This window comes from Xyrauchen texanus, chromosome 45 (genome assembly GCF_025860055.1).
Source record: "Xyrauchen texanus isolate HMW12.3.18 chromosome 45, RBS_HiC_50CHRs, whole genome shotgun sequence".
In the NCBI taxonomy this organism is placed as follows: Eukaryota; Metazoa; Chordata; class Actinopteri; order Cypriniformes; family Catostomidae; genus Xyrauchen; species Xyrauchen texanus.
In genome coordinates this window covers 17,496,074-17,511,318 of record NC_068320.1, presented here as the reverse complement: position 1 = coordinate 17,511,318, position 15,245 = coordinate 17,496,074, and the positions used below count along the sequence as shown (strand labels likewise).

At 37.3% G+C, this 15,245-nt stretch overlaps 2 protein-coding genes across 3 annotated transcripts; one reads left to right on the top strand and one right to left on the bottom strand.

Annotated features, from left to right (window-relative positions):
* The first annotated feature begins 8,322 nt into the window (after positions 1-8,322).
* On the top strand, positions 8,323-9,677 carry vhll (von Hippel-Lindau tumor suppressor like). Its single transcript, XM_052119005.1, has 3 exons — positions 8,323-8,512; positions 8,613-8,747; positions 9,064-9,677. The coding sequence occupies exons 1-3, from the start codon at positions 8,332-8,334 to the stop codon at positions 9,234-9,236; spliced, it is 489 nt and encodes a 162-aa protein (XP_051974965.1). The 5' UTR covers positions 8,323-8,331; the 3' UTR covers positions 9,237-9,677.
* On the bottom strand, positions 9,276-14,993 carry LOC127637752 (protein lifeguard 4-like). 2 transcript variants are annotated; one of them, XM_052119003.1, is made up of 7 exons: positions 14,789-14,993; positions 13,976-14,084; positions 13,776-13,881; positions 12,929-12,962; positions 12,707-12,824; positions 12,184-12,229; positions 9,276-10,920 (listed from the first exon to the last, which is right to left on the bottom strand). In XM_052119003.1, the coding sequence occupies exons 1-7, from the start codon at positions 14,877-14,879 to the stop codon at positions 10,714-10,716; spliced, it is 711 nt and encodes a 236-aa protein (XP_051974963.1). In that variant the 5' UTR covers positions 14,880-14,993; the 3' UTR covers positions 9,276-10,713. The 2 variants fall into 2 exon arrangements, with proteins under 2 accessions (XP_051974963.1, XP_051974964.1); XM_052119004.1 differs by lacking the exon at positions 9,276-10,920 and adding an exon at positions 10,930-12,054.
* Between the last annotated feature and the right edge of the window lie 252 nt (positions 14,994-15,245).

Below are 15,245 nucleotides of genomic sequence, written 5' to 3'. Positions count from 1 at the left end.
AGGGTTGACTAAACTGCGGTTGGTCTTACTCTGTGTGCATTGGCAAAAGAATACGTTGTAAAACCAACATTTTGCTCAGGAAAACAACATACAACACTTACAACACTTTGATAGATGCTTTCTGAAAACATTGAATGTATTTCACATATTCACTGCCAAAAATATAAAGAGAAAGTGAAATAGTATAATGATAATTATAATAATAATAAAAACAAAAACTAATGAATGGTCAAAAATACAGGGTTCAGGGTTCTGATGGTCATGGAAGTTCAGGGTTCTGATGGTCATGGAAAACCTGGCGAATATCAGGGAATTTTATTTTATCAGGGAAACAATTGTGATTTAAAGGCCTGGAAAAGGCTTAGAAATTAATAAAATCTCAAAAAGCAATTGACAAATCATGGAAATTTTAAATGATCCCCAGCTTTAAAAATGTTCAATGGCTTAAAACGGCTCTTTCTGAATGCAATCACTACAAAATTAACTTTTAAAAAGCTTATCCAGAACCACAACTTGAAAAATCATGGAAAGTCATTGTTATAAGGTGTGCAAACCCTGTAAGATGGGGCACAGGATTAATTTCCACAATCTCCACCAACGTGACGAATTGTCAGATGTTGGTTTCGGTAAAAGACTATGTCATTCAACTGGAATGTGGATGTCTAGTTACCAAATACATAAAGCTTGTTGCACCAGTCACCTGGAACACCATTATTCTGGTTTGCTTTTGAATCCTTTTTTTTGAACAATGCTCTCAAAAAGCAAGTTTTGGAAATGGCCATCTTTTGGGTTTCAAGGCTGGGTTGAAAAGGACAAGATAGCTGCATGACATCTGCGTGAGTCTGAGGTCTGTGTACGTAACACTTTAAAGGTCTCCAACAATAATAAGAACCGAACAATACCAACACTGCAAAAAGTTTATGAATAAATAAAAAATATATAAATAAAAAAATACCGAAGAATCTAGTTTTTCAATAAAAATATCTAAACAGCCTTTAAACAATATACCATAGATTTACTTGAAAAGCAAATTAAACTTAATAATGAAGTCTTGTTTTCAGAGACATCTAACAACATTTTGCGAGGTTAATTTTTAAAACAAGTAATAAACTATTTGGCAATAGGTAATTAATAAGAAAAATGTGTTTTCCCTCTAGGTTTACTTTTCTTACCCCATTGGCAAAAGTTTTGTCTTGTTTTAAGCAAAAACCACACAACATTTTGTCATTTTCTGAAAACAAGACTTAATATCACATATAATTTTATTTCTCAAGTACATGCATCATGGTTAAAGGATGTGGATGAACTACATATACTTGCTGTGTAACTATTTTGAGGGGCTGATTGTAATTATAAAAAGAAATGATGCTAAGAGCTAAGTCTCATGCATGTGGAAGCCCTAGGACCATTCACACATTACACCAATTAACCTTGCCTTGGCTATGGGGGGGTGCTGCTCAATCGGCCGTGTTTCCCGCCACAGTCCAGAGGAAGCTGGTCTGGTGGCCAGAGAAAAGGGTGATTATTTGTACTGTTCCACATCACGTAGCAGCACCAGGGCCCACCATGATCGCCCTCCCATGCCCATGGGAGCCACGCAACGTTGCGCTGTCAGGTCACCTTTCATGGGGGAAATAAAACAATAACAAAAACACTATGTGGAATCCCAAAAATGCACCAGTCAAATTAAATGGCGGTAACCATGGTAACAGACTTCATTTCATGAAGGGTTTGTTTGATATTGCCCAAGAATTTTCCTCCAACATCTGGTACCTTTTGTGAAGCAGGTGCAGTCTTTATAATCTTCATCAAAATACAAAATGTAATAAATTGTTCCACCTCTAAAATGACTTTCCTTTACAGATGATGCCACAGAGCCATTATTTTTCAAGCCATCACCTCCAACCACCTGTTATGCAGAGACAACTTTCCACAATCCAATCAATTCCTGATGGAGAAAATCAAGTCCTGTCCTACTTTTTGCATAGCACGGGACTGTTTCACTCTAAAAAGAAAACATTGTAGAAGTAAAATATGTTACAAACACTGTTTAATATTGACTGTAAGCTTTATCCATAGAAAACTTGACCAAGATTCAGGTCAAAGCATACTTCCAGTACATATGGAAACTGGCTTTCATGGATTTTTTGCTTTGTTCCTATCATTACATTTTTCACAATTTTTGAAAACATGGTAACAGATTTCATTTTGTGAAGATGCTGGAGGAAATGTCCTCCAACATCTGATAACTTACGTAAAGCAGGTGCAGTCTAAGTATGAACAGGTATGTTCCATTTAAACTTGCCTGTGGGCACTGAAGTGAGAAAATCTGAAAGATTCTGTCTATTGAGCATCAGCTGCAATGTAACTCCATTACAGATAATACGATACCTCTTCTGGGAATCATCACATTAAATGATTCACTTTCAAAGAGGGCATGTAAGAAGGAACATTTGTGGGTTTCGCACACACTATGATACCACCCACAAATATTTAGTGTTGCTTAAGGCAAGCATCTATTACTGGTGCTCATACTCAGGGTTAGGAATTTGAACAAACAACTAACCATAAATATTAAATTTGCCATGTAACTCAATCTTCACCGTTTGCACTATAAACAAGAATGACACATCAAACCTTGCCTTTTGTTGAAGAGTGTTGTGCTACTAAGACTAATGATTTTTGCCTGGTGGACCATCAAGCGAGTGGAAATCATCCAACAGACTTGAAAGGAACTGAACCATATCAATGAAACAGTATGGGCTCATTTGACTTGGGCCAATAAACAACAACCTAGTAACTGCTTACAACTACCAATAACACCCTAGCAACCACAGAGCAACATGTTAAAACCAATCAGAACACCTACCAACCGTGTTTTGCACAGGCGAGTTTAATGAGTGATTTTTTTTCTTATTTTTTTCTTACTTTTTCTCCCAATTTGGCATGCCCAATTCTCAATGTGGTCACGTAGTGATTCGCCTCAATTCAGGTGGTGGAGGACGCATCCCATGCATCTTATCATGTATTTTGTTCAGTGCTTTGCCACGAAGACATAGCGTGTGTGGAGGCTTCACGACCCATCCACATCCAACTCACTGCGCACCCCACGGAGAACTGAACCACATTATAGTGACCACTAGGAGATAACTTCAGGTGACTCTACCCTCCCTAGCAACCGGGCCAATTTGGTTGCTTAGGGGACCTGGATGGAGTCACTCAGCACGTCCTGGGATTTGAACTAGCGAACTCCCAGGGTGGTAGCCAGCATCTTTACCACTGAGCTACCCAGTTTTATGAGTGATTGACATTAAATTCACATTGCCAAATGACAGTACATCTTCTGTTCATGTAATCAAAGCACAAGGATTTGAAGGAACTTTTTAGGGCCCTGGCAGAGGCAGGAGAGGCCAGTTCATTGGGGTAGTGGGAGTCTGTCTGTGCCAGCCAGTAAAATTCCCCTGTGGTGCTCAGGAGAAAGACAGAACCAACAGAAGCAACAAGCACATTATGCCCACTGTGGCGAAAGGTTCTCTTCATTGTCCCAGCAAAAGAGAAGCAATAAAAGGACGAGCGGGAGAATGGGCTGTCTGAGCCAAGAGCTTTAGATCTTCTCTTCCCCTCATACATAATCACCCCACTGGAAAATACAGTAGGCTTACAGGTAGAGAAGATCGGAAAAATACTGCAGTGTGGTTAAAGGGGATGGGTGCTGGCTGTTAACCGCAAGTCGCATTGTTACAGAGGTTCTGGGCTTTTTTATAAACAGGAAATTGGGCAAAGCAGCCCAACAATAAGGATTTAGAGAATACAGATTGCTAAACAAAAATACAGGGCCCTAACAATGACCTGCCAAGTCCCTCATGTTTCAAAGTAGTGAGACAAGGTGCCCTTTAAGGGTGAGGATTGACTTTATTTAAGCTTGGCTTTCTGGATTCAAACATTTAAAGTCAGATTTACTTAATTAGCCTGACCTCACAATGAATTCAGAAAGAGTAGGTTGAACTGTCTTGAACTATAGTTGGTCTGTGCTTACCAAAATTTTAAGCACTGCCCCCAGTGGCCAAAGCAGAAAGTATTATTGAACACAAGGGCACATGTGAGCTCCAGTTTCTGGCAAGTAGGTTCTAAATAGGGACGTAATCACCAAAAGAGGGTGGGGTAGCCTCAGAAAGGGGCAGGGTTATCTCCAAAAGGGGGCAACACTTCCACTCAGGGTTAGATAAAGGATTAGGTTAGGGGCTCTATATATTTTTGCTGCCTGTTTGGAGCTCCCCCTCTTTGGAGCTCGGACTGCAGCTATATACTTCTCATTTCCAGCTGAAATGTCCATAGAGTAGCATTAAAAGCAAGTTGATTTTAGCTGTTAATGGTGTAATACAGTGAAGAAGAATGCATATTTTATTATCTCTACCCACAATCCTTAACCCCAAACAGTCAGTAGAGTATTGAATTGAACCTCTGAATCGTGCTCATCACTGATTATGCAAACGCAATTATATCCTGGTTTCAACGTGGTTCAAGAACCCAGGTCTCCCACACTGCTGACGCAATGCACCATCAGTCACATCACAGGGGAAGTACACACTTGGAAAGCTGTCTGTTGTAAGTAACTTGGCATTATGAGGGCATCATGGAATATTCTGAGAACAACATGCCCACTTCCAGTGTGATCATGTTTTCTTAAAAGAGCTAGTTCACCCAAAAATGAAAATTCTCTCATCATTCACACGTTCTCACACCATCCCAGATGTAAATGACTCTCTTTCTTCTCCTGAACATAAACAAAGATTTTTAGAAGAATATATCAGCTCTGTAGGCCCTCATAATGCAAATGAATGAGTATTAAGCTCATAAATGTAGCATAAATGACTCCATTGGTTAAATCAATGTCTTCAGAAGCAATATGATAGGTGTGGGTTTTTTTTTAACTATGAATTCTCCTCCCTGCCCAGTATGAGGCGATATACACAAAGAATGTGAGAGGAATGTGGAAGTGACAGTGTAGATTTATAGCAAAAATGTTTTTTTAAATATTGATATATTTCTCATTCACACCTATCATATCACTCCTGAAGACATGGATTACTTTTATGCTGCCTTTATATGCTTTCTGGAACTTCAAAGTTCTGGCCACCATTCACATTGTATGAACCTACAGAGCTAAGATATTTTTCTAAAAATCTTTGTTTGTGTTCAGCAGAAGAAAGAAAGACAATTCTGGGATGGCATGAGGGTGTATAAATGATCAGAGAATTTTCATTTTTGGGTGAACTAACCTACATGTTTGTGGTCTTTTTTATGAATTATTCTTTAGTGCACATTATTCTAAATAAAAAAATCTTTGTCATCATAATCTGTTTTTATAACTTACTCTGCCTCTGATATGACTTTCCTTCTCGGATGATGTAACTTAGCCCTTGAATTATTTTTCTTCATACCACCCCTCAAACCACCTTCAGCTTTTCACAATGCAATCAAATGGCAATTTGTTTCTTGTTGAAAATCCTGTTTCAGGATTTTTTTGCTTCGTTTCTATCCATTAAATTCTTTAAATTTTTAAAACATAGATGAATCTTTATATCTACACTACCGGTCAAAACCTTTGAAACACTTGACTGAAATGTTTCTCATGATCTTAAAAATCTTTTGATCTGAATGTGTATGCTTAAACATTTGGTTTAGTAGACAAAAATATAATTGTGCCACCATATTAATTTTTTATTAATTAAATTTTTTTTTTAAATTGATGCCTTGGACCAAATAATAAAGAAAAGCAGCCACTAAGTGCCCAACATCTTCAAAATTGTTACTCAAAACCTCAAGAAGTTGGTTGAGAAAATGTCAACTTTGAAGATGCTTAAATATAACACAGTTTTGATTTATTTTGGATGTTGTTTAGTCACAACATAATTCCCATATTTCCATTTATGTTATTCCACACTTTACTATTATTCTAAAATGTGAAATAATAATAAGAATAATAATAATAATACAATAAAGAATGAGTAAGTGTTTCAAATCTTTTGACCGGTAGAGTTTATATATATATATATATATATATATATATATATATATATATATATATATATTTGTCTAAACATGTGTGGCAAGTCTTTAATTGCTAACAATAAAACAGCTAAAAGGGCATAAAAGGCTAAACGAAAACACCTCTGAATACTTTAGAGTGAATGCCAAACCTCCCACTCATTCAAATGAAACCTGCCAAGTAACATCAGAGAGAATCCTGCTGTGCCACCAATTATAATATGGTGAAATGCTATAACTAAATGGTATGAAAGCAATAAAGGAAATATAAAAAAGAAAATGGGTAGGAAAATGCTTTAATGTAATCAGTTTGCACTGTCTGAGTGCAAACTTCTCCAAAACCTTTAAAGAGGGTTAAGAAATGTCCTCCTTTTAATTAGGCTATTATATATTTTCAAAGCGAGTTTAAAACTAAAATGCATGTGAGATGATCACATTTACACAAATGGCTTGCCTTAAAACGCTCAGGCTATTTGATTGTGTGTACTGTATAGTCTGAGCTGTAAAGTGAACCGGTGTCTCTAGAGATAGGATAGTTCTCTCTTCTCTCAAGACAGCCCTGCCTGCTTCTCCAGAGACAAAAAACACTGACATCAAAGCCTTGCTGTCATCACACAAGAATTTCTGAGTGCCCCCATCCTTCAAGAATACCAGCCGCCCTGGAATTTTAAGTGGATTTCACCATCTCTTTCTGGGTCTTTCAGAAAAGAATGGGTGAGGGGCTACTGACCTGTTTGAAGATTCAGTATAGTGTGGATGGGTCATCATGTGACTCCTTAAACAAACTGGGACAAATTCTGAATCGTCTCACTGGTCTTCAGTTCCCATTCTCACGCAGACATGCTTAATGATTGCTCACGTTGTCTATTTAGGTTCTGTACCAGATCTGGGTAGCTGATGTAGGCTTACAGTATGGGGACATTGTGCATTTTTAGGATGTAAAAGCCATACAATATGATCTCCTTGCTCTGGAGCAGGCGATCATAACTCAGGGTTAAAAGTGTTGCTAACCCTAACCTTTTCAAAAATTCAAACATAAGTTTCAAACATGTGAAACTTGCTTAACCCAGGTTTAATGACCTTTAATAGTCTATATGACACTTAAAAATGGGCAAGGGGTGTATATTAATGAAGCATCACGTCCCATGTATTTATCTAATGTACATAAATAATGTAATTTACTAAGGGGCTAAAGAAACCTTAAGGAAAATGTCTTTTATTATATTCACAAAGTCTATCAAGATAGAATACATTTTTCGGCTCAATTAAGAAAAACAAATGGGGTTTTAATGGGCAACTGCAACAGGGGGAATTTTTACCCCAAGTACATAAAATAAAAGCACATGTGCCTTTCAACCAAAGGGGCCATTAGCCCAGTTTTACCCTAAGTAAACTAGTGCCCAAGTAAAAATCTGGTTTTCAATGGCAGATTGCTGATATTGATATCTAGAGAGCAGCTTGGCAAATTGATGATATATTGGCGAAATAGAGAAATTATTATGCAATATCAAAACAAAATGGCTGAAATGTAATAAATACCAATTTTACACAACATTCACCCCAAAATTCACTAATAAACCCTTAGTTGTTTTGTAATACCTACTGTAAAGTTTGTAGCAGAATTGTGATGACAAAATGTTGAATATTTGGTGTACACATTAAAGGGACAGTTCCCCCAACATGAAAATTCTCTCATCTGCTGAAAACAAACAAGGATTTTTAGAAGAATATATCAGCTCTATAGGTCCATACAATTCAAGTGAAAGTTAGCTCCAAAAAGCACATAAAGGCAGCATAAAAGTAATCCATTTGACTCCAGCGGTTAGAGCAATGTCTTCAGAAGTGATAATATAGTGCAAGTGAGAAACAGATCAATATTTAAGTCCTTTTTTACTCTAATTCTCCACTTTCACACCACCAGATGTAAAAGTGAAAGTGGAGATTTACAGTTTTGTGTCCTTTCTCAACCACACCTATCATATTGCTTCTGAAGATATGGCTTTAACCACTGGAGTCATATGGATTACTTTTATTCTGCCTTTATGTGCTTTTCAGACCTTCAAAGTTCTAGCCAACATTCACTTGCATTGTATATATGGAGATACAGAGCTGAGATCTTCGTTTGTGTCCAAAGAAAGTCATACACGTCTGGGATGGCATGAGGGTGAGTAAATGATGAGAGAATTTTCATTTTTGGTTGAACTATCCCTTTAAAAGTGGGAAACACTGCCCCCTATCGTTGATCAGATAACACTGCATATCCATCATCTATCACAAGGCATCATGGCTGACCAGGAAGAGCCTGCTCCTCTGAAATCTGTTAACTCTTACGATCCAACTTACATAGCTTTTACTAACAAATCCAACGGTAATGCTGAGGCATGGTGGCTAAACTTCAAAGGCAACCCAGTGTCTTACGGTGACATAATACCTGACAAAACATTAAAGATGAACACTTACCGGAGTAAGTAGACTATTAGTAAAGGAACTTTTATTTCCGCCAATATGTTGCAGCGGTAACTTGTTTCACCTGCAGGTTTGTAATAATATACACTATATTACAGCTCATCCGTGGATATTTAGAGCATCTGACGGAGCTAAACTACTGGCAAACTTTAGTGAAATTTACTTTCCAACTCCTGCGGAGTACGACGAGTATGGAAATCCGGCCTATCAGACTGTGTATGTAACAGCGCCAGGTATTCATTTCATTCATCATGTAATGCTGCACATGCTTTGATATCAGTGTCGGAAATAAAACACTCTACGTTCATCTTGTGATGTCATTTGAGTCACTTCATTAAATAATCTGTTAGCAGTTAGACTATTCATCCATGCATAGAATTGCATTTTAATACATGTATCAGATGTTACAATAATATAAGTAGTATAGGGCATTTTCTGCACCCACAATTTGAATTTTGCCAAGTTTCTGACCCTGATATGAATAATGTTTTTTGTTTCTCACCATAACATGTATGTAACATGTAACATTGTATGTGACCTATTTTTCAGTGTACTCATTACAAGAAAACTGTATAAGATTGATCAAGAAGATGGTGAGAAAAGAAGACATCTGCAAGTTGGAAATCCCCCAGTATCTGAGACAGGACATCAGCCGTACACCCAATCTGCTGAAAGAGATTCAGATTCTGTCAAAGCAGAGATCAATGACTGACAGGAGGTAAACATGTCTTTCTGAACCAAACAGAAAGCAAAAGTAATTTAAGCTGCCATATGTTGAAAGTATGCAGACACATTTTACAGACCACAAAGGTCTCCGATTCACTTGGGGTGAATATTAAATGCTGAAATATTATACGTAACCAGGCTTCCTTTTTGTTTTACTGTTACTCTTCAAAAGCAGGGAGCCAGTACTTTATAGAGACAGATAAACCAACGGATCATTAGGTCTTTATGAGTTATATTCCATAACCAGAGCATGGTTCTGTTTTGGGTTATTATAAAGACAACACATACAGGTTAAACTAGCTTGATTGGTTATTAAGCACAGCTGAGTTTTATTAAGTTACATTTTTGTCCTTAAATTCAAGGACTGCAATTATATTTCCATTATAATAAATATTGCACTTTGGATTAGTTAATAAGTCCTTAAAACAAAACAAAACAAAACAACAAAAATGTAATATTGTGTTTACAATTATTTCATACTTTTCTAGTTTATTTAAATTAGATGGCTGGGAAATATGTTGTTTTACATGTTGAAATATACATGCTGCATGAAGTGTATGAATCATGTTACTTTACTGAATGTTAAATATTTTTTAACTAACACCCATGACAGTTGTAAACAAAAACATTTTATATTGTCCAAAATTAAAATGAATGTCTAACTTGTGTTTGTGCTGATTGTGTAATAGCTTAAATGCAGCTTTAATGGAATGTTCTTGTAAACTCAGGCCTTTTGGTAAGGAAGTACATCTGCAACTTTATAAGTTACTTTCAATGAATTATGAATATACACACCCAAATTAAACAAAATGTGTAGGCCTGAGGTAAAGTTTGTTCCCAAACCATTATCACTAATTTCCTGAAGCACTTCACTGAAGACCAAATCACCGAGAATAGGTAGATGTAGAATGGAATTTAACACCAAAACAAGCTGCAGTTTCTATCAAAACTACCATTTAACAGATCGATGTGTTTTGTACAATCATAACTAGTTATAACATTCAAATTTACACTACAACAAAATGAAGAGTTGAAAGCACACACCATTGTGTTGAAAACAAGGAAGAAACTCTAATATGATAGTTGACATTTAAATCCCTGCTGTGATGAAACGTGGGAGCAGTATCTCATGTACAAAAAAGTATATTTATGCCTTAATTGAAGAATGATGCACATTGCAAAAAACTACATTACAAATTACCTTAACGTTTGGCATCCAGTGCATGTACTCTGTTAAGACTTTCTGTCCAGAATATTAATGCAGTGATCTACAAGATTTATTGTGGATCCTCCTAATTTATAACATTTGAATTAATTAGTTGAAATGAGCACATGTTTTTTGGCAAAAATATACTCTCCTATGGTACATGGAGCCTGTTAAATTAAAGAATAAAGTTTTGTACTTTCAATTTCACTCCCAGCATTACAGTACCCAGAAATCAACTCTGAAACTAAAGAAGAACTTCAAAGCATTCAGTGTTTCTTCATGGAGTCAAGAATGCGCAGAATGTACAGGAACAGGTTGACTATGTCCAGGTAGAGATTGATGGATGCCAGGACATGTTCCTCCGGGGACAGCTTGTGCATCAGCACATGTGTATCGAAAATAATGAAACCACAGAACAGCAGGGCTCCAGCCCCAGCGAAAACCAGCTCCATTGTGTCATTGTAGAAAAAAAGCTAAAATCAGAAGAAAAAAAACTTTTCATTGCATATAATAATAAATTTGTTTTATGCATATTTATGCTAAAGGATCATTTTGTCACATTTTAAGAGTAGAATAGCATATAGATGGTTTTAAAACAAATATACACTGATGAGCCAAACATTATGACCACTCACAGGTTAAGCAAATAGCATTGATCATCTCCTAACAAGGCCACATATCAAGGTCTGGGTAGATTAGATGGTAACTGAATAATCAGTTCTCGAAGTCAACATGTTGAATGCAGGAGAAATGGGCAGGAGTAAAGACCTGAGCAACTTTGATAAGGACCAAATTGTAAGTGCCAGATGACAGGGTCAGAGAATCTCTGAAATGGCAAGGCTTATGGGGTGCTCCCGGTCTGCAGTGGTGAGTACCTACCGACAGTGGTTCGAGGAGGGACAAGCCACAAACCGGCAACAGAGTGTTGGGCGCCCGAAGCGCAAGGGCAATGAAGGCTATCCCCTCTGGTCCGAACTGACAGAAGGTCTAATGTAGCACAAGTCACAGAAAATTTAAATGGTGGTTACAGGAGGAATGCGTCACAACACACAGTGCATCGCACCCTTCTGCGAATTGGGCTGAGCCACAGACCGCTCAGAGTGCCAATGATAACCCTTGTCCACTGCCAAAATCACCTAGAACTTGGAGCAGTGGAAGAAGATCCACTGTTCCGATGAGTCCCATTTATTTATTTTTTGAACATCACGTGGGCGGCCATGTACATGTGCGCCATTTACCTGGGGAAGTGATGGGACCAGGATGCACTGTGGGAAGACAACAAGCCGGTGAAGGGAGTGCGATGCTCTGAGCAATTTGACATATGCCACCTACCTAAACATCGTTGCAGACCAGATATACCCCTGCGTCCGGCCACACACTGGTTTAAGGAACATGATGAAGAGCTCAAGGTGTTGCCCAGGCCTCCAAATTCCCCAGATTTCAATCTGATTGAGCATCTGTGGAATGGGCTGGACCAACAAGTCTGATCCACGGCGGCTCCACCTCGCAACTTATAAGACTTGAAGTATCTGCTGCTAATGTCTTGATGCCAGATACCACACAACACCTCAGGGGTCTTGTAGAGTCCATGCATCGGCGGGTCGGCACTGTTTTGGCGGCACGCGGAGGACCAACAGCATATTAGGCAGGTGGTAATGTTTTGGCTCATCTGTATACATAACTGGGATATATAGACCCATATAACTGGGTCTTTAAATGATGGACAGTCCACTCACCCTCATAAAGCTGGCAATGATCAGGATCCACAGGCCAGCAAATAGACTATGAAATAAAGAGTATCAATTAGGAATTTTTAGCATATGAATTTGAGCAAGCAGTATTTAAAAAAGCAACATGAAGGACTGAGCATACGCTGTCAAGAGAGTAGGCTAATAGCCTCAGTCTGTCAAGTAGTCCAATTACAGGAATGATTAATAGTAATTCTGCAACCCTCCTCATAAAGACATTACATTTTCCTCCCGGTGTCTTCCCATGCCGAATAATGGACCATGCATCACATGATACAACAGAGTTATAACTCATGGAGCCCCATTATTTTTGTAAGATTTCATGTTTTTAATGACTGGTTAAGATGAATGTTTCTCAAGAGAGTTTCTGCCACAAAGTTACATGAACGCCATTCCCAGTGGATTCAAAGTAAATGGATTAAAACAATATTCTTGCTCTCAGTTTTCATGATGAATGTGACAGATTCAGGCCTTAAGCCGATCACAGACAGAGAGAAAAAGAGAGAATAACCTGGCTCCGAGTTTGCTGAAGTCCCGTTTGGACTGGAAGGTGTAGGCAGTGAGGCCCAGGAACACTGCAGAAGTGAGCACAAAGGCCTGGAGCACGATGGTGTACTCATAAAACGTCACTAAAAGAAGAAAAATATAGTATCAGGTGATCAATTATAGATGGTTGTATTACTGTTGTGAGACAGGACTTTTTTTAATCAATCAAGAAAATGCCTAAACTTACCCGCAGTGGCTACAGACATAGACTCCAGCAGCGTCTGCAACAACATTGCACGTTACATTATAGTTTTATAAATTATAAGAGTAAGTCATATTTAAACGAATTGTTCATTAAAAAATGAAAATGTGTCATTATTTACTCACCCTTTTGAGTAAAAGTCACCCTAGGACTGACTTTCTTCAATGGAACACAAAAAGAGAAACTTTGAAGAATGTAATAGTCACTCTTTTGCTTGCAATTACAATGAATGGTGACTGGGAGTTTCAAGCATCAAAAAGGTCGCAAACGAACCATAAAAGTAGTCTACACAACTTGTGCACTATATTCACAGTCATATAAACCATTTGATACCTTTGTGTAAAGACGGGACCAACATTTAAGTGAGAAGTAGTTTTGTGAACTGGATCTGACTCAAAGGAACAGTTCGTTGAACTCTCATGAATGCTCAAAGATAGTGAAGGTTGGATGTCATGATTTCCAGTGACTTAAATTTCAGTCTGTTTCTTAACCAAGGCTTTAATTTCACTACAGAAGACTTTGCACAGAACATGGACAACTTTTAAGATACTTTTATGGTGCTTTTGTGCACAAAATAAATTGTAATCTTACGGAAAAGAGCAAGCAGTACATTCTTCGAAATATCTCTTTTAATGCTTTTCAGAAAACATTACATCAAACAGGTGTGGAATGACATGAGGGTGAGTAACTAATGAAATATTCCTTTAAGATGACAATTTCCATAGTCCCAGTTTGAATTTAAGCAGTTTAAGAAATAATTGTGATTGTTCAAATGTGTCATTTCAACTGTTATCTCCAAACCTATAAAAAAAAAAAAAAAAAGCATACTCACAAATCCAAACAGCAAATAAAGATTGATAGGGTGCTTGTGACGGTATACAGCCAAAGCAACGAGCAGGATAAGAGACCCGATAGCAGATATCAGCACCAGAGCGGGACTAAATATACAGTGGATCACATTTAATATACTCCCATTATATACCAAAACTTACACAATGAATAGGCAAATGCACAAGCGTGGTGTGCTCTTACCTTTCATGCACAAAGGTTTTAATGGGGTTGCAGAGCATGAAAAGAGCAGATACAGCAGTGGTGATGGTAATCTGCAACGACAGGATGGTGTACACCTTGCGGAGGAAATCTAGGGGAAAAAGAAGTCTTGAGTGTCAACTGCTCAAATATGTACAAACCATATGCATAGCTGTCTGTCTGTCTGTCTAGATAGATAAATAGATAGATAGAGATAAAACAAGAACAGATGCAGCAGATGTTTCAACATACACTCAAAAACTATTTTGCCTTTTATTTTTTATTTATTAATTTTTTTTACATTTACGCATTTCAATTTCATAACTATGACCAAATTGAATTGTGCAATGAAAAGTAAATAAAAATGTTAAATAAATATATGTGTGTGTGTGTGTTTAAAGATTACTCTATTAAATTATATGGCATTTTGTATGTGTAAATCTTTAAATGATTATTATTTTCATGTCTGGGTTTATTTACATTCCAAAAACAAGATTGCAATCAAGTTCCACCACTAGATAAGCTGGTTTTACAACCACAGGCGACATTTCTGAGAAAAACAATTGTGACATTTCAAGAAATCAATAAGCTTAATGACTCGTGACAGCTGATTCAACTGGCTGACATTTACACCATATGTCTGTGAAATAAATTAATAAATAATTAAGTGAAAGAATTTAAGATCACACTCTTTGTTACAAATGTGGTATTTCTCAAATGTTAATCATTCCAAGTCCAAGTTAATATATTAAAAGGGTACTATTATTGATTACGTAGACGCCAAGGCTATTTAAATACATGTAAAAAGCGGCTCACCCATCCGGATCTGGACGCTCGCCGTTGCGACGTTCGTGCCATAATTAAAATCATCCTCAATGGATGACCGCGGATATTTCTCTTGATTCATGCTTGACTGATTGAAATCAGAATCGTGTACTGACCAAACTAAATGATATTTTCAGAATCTCTGCTATTATGCTATCTTCCGTCTTTTCCTCGTTCTCTTCTTCTGGTGTTGACCACTTGGAAGCTCAAATATGTGTTACTGTCACCTAGTGGTGAGTATTTTAATGTAATGAAAAACAAGCTTACCACAACAGAGAACACCCTCTGTAATTGATTTAGCGTTGGATACATATTGTTAGTGTATAGGCTATAATTGTGGTTAAGTCACTATGGGAAGAATTACTAAGCTAAATTTTTTTTTTTTTTATAAATTCTAGTAAACTGGACGTCTTTTTCCTTAAGCAACAACATGCCTAAGTTAGTTACT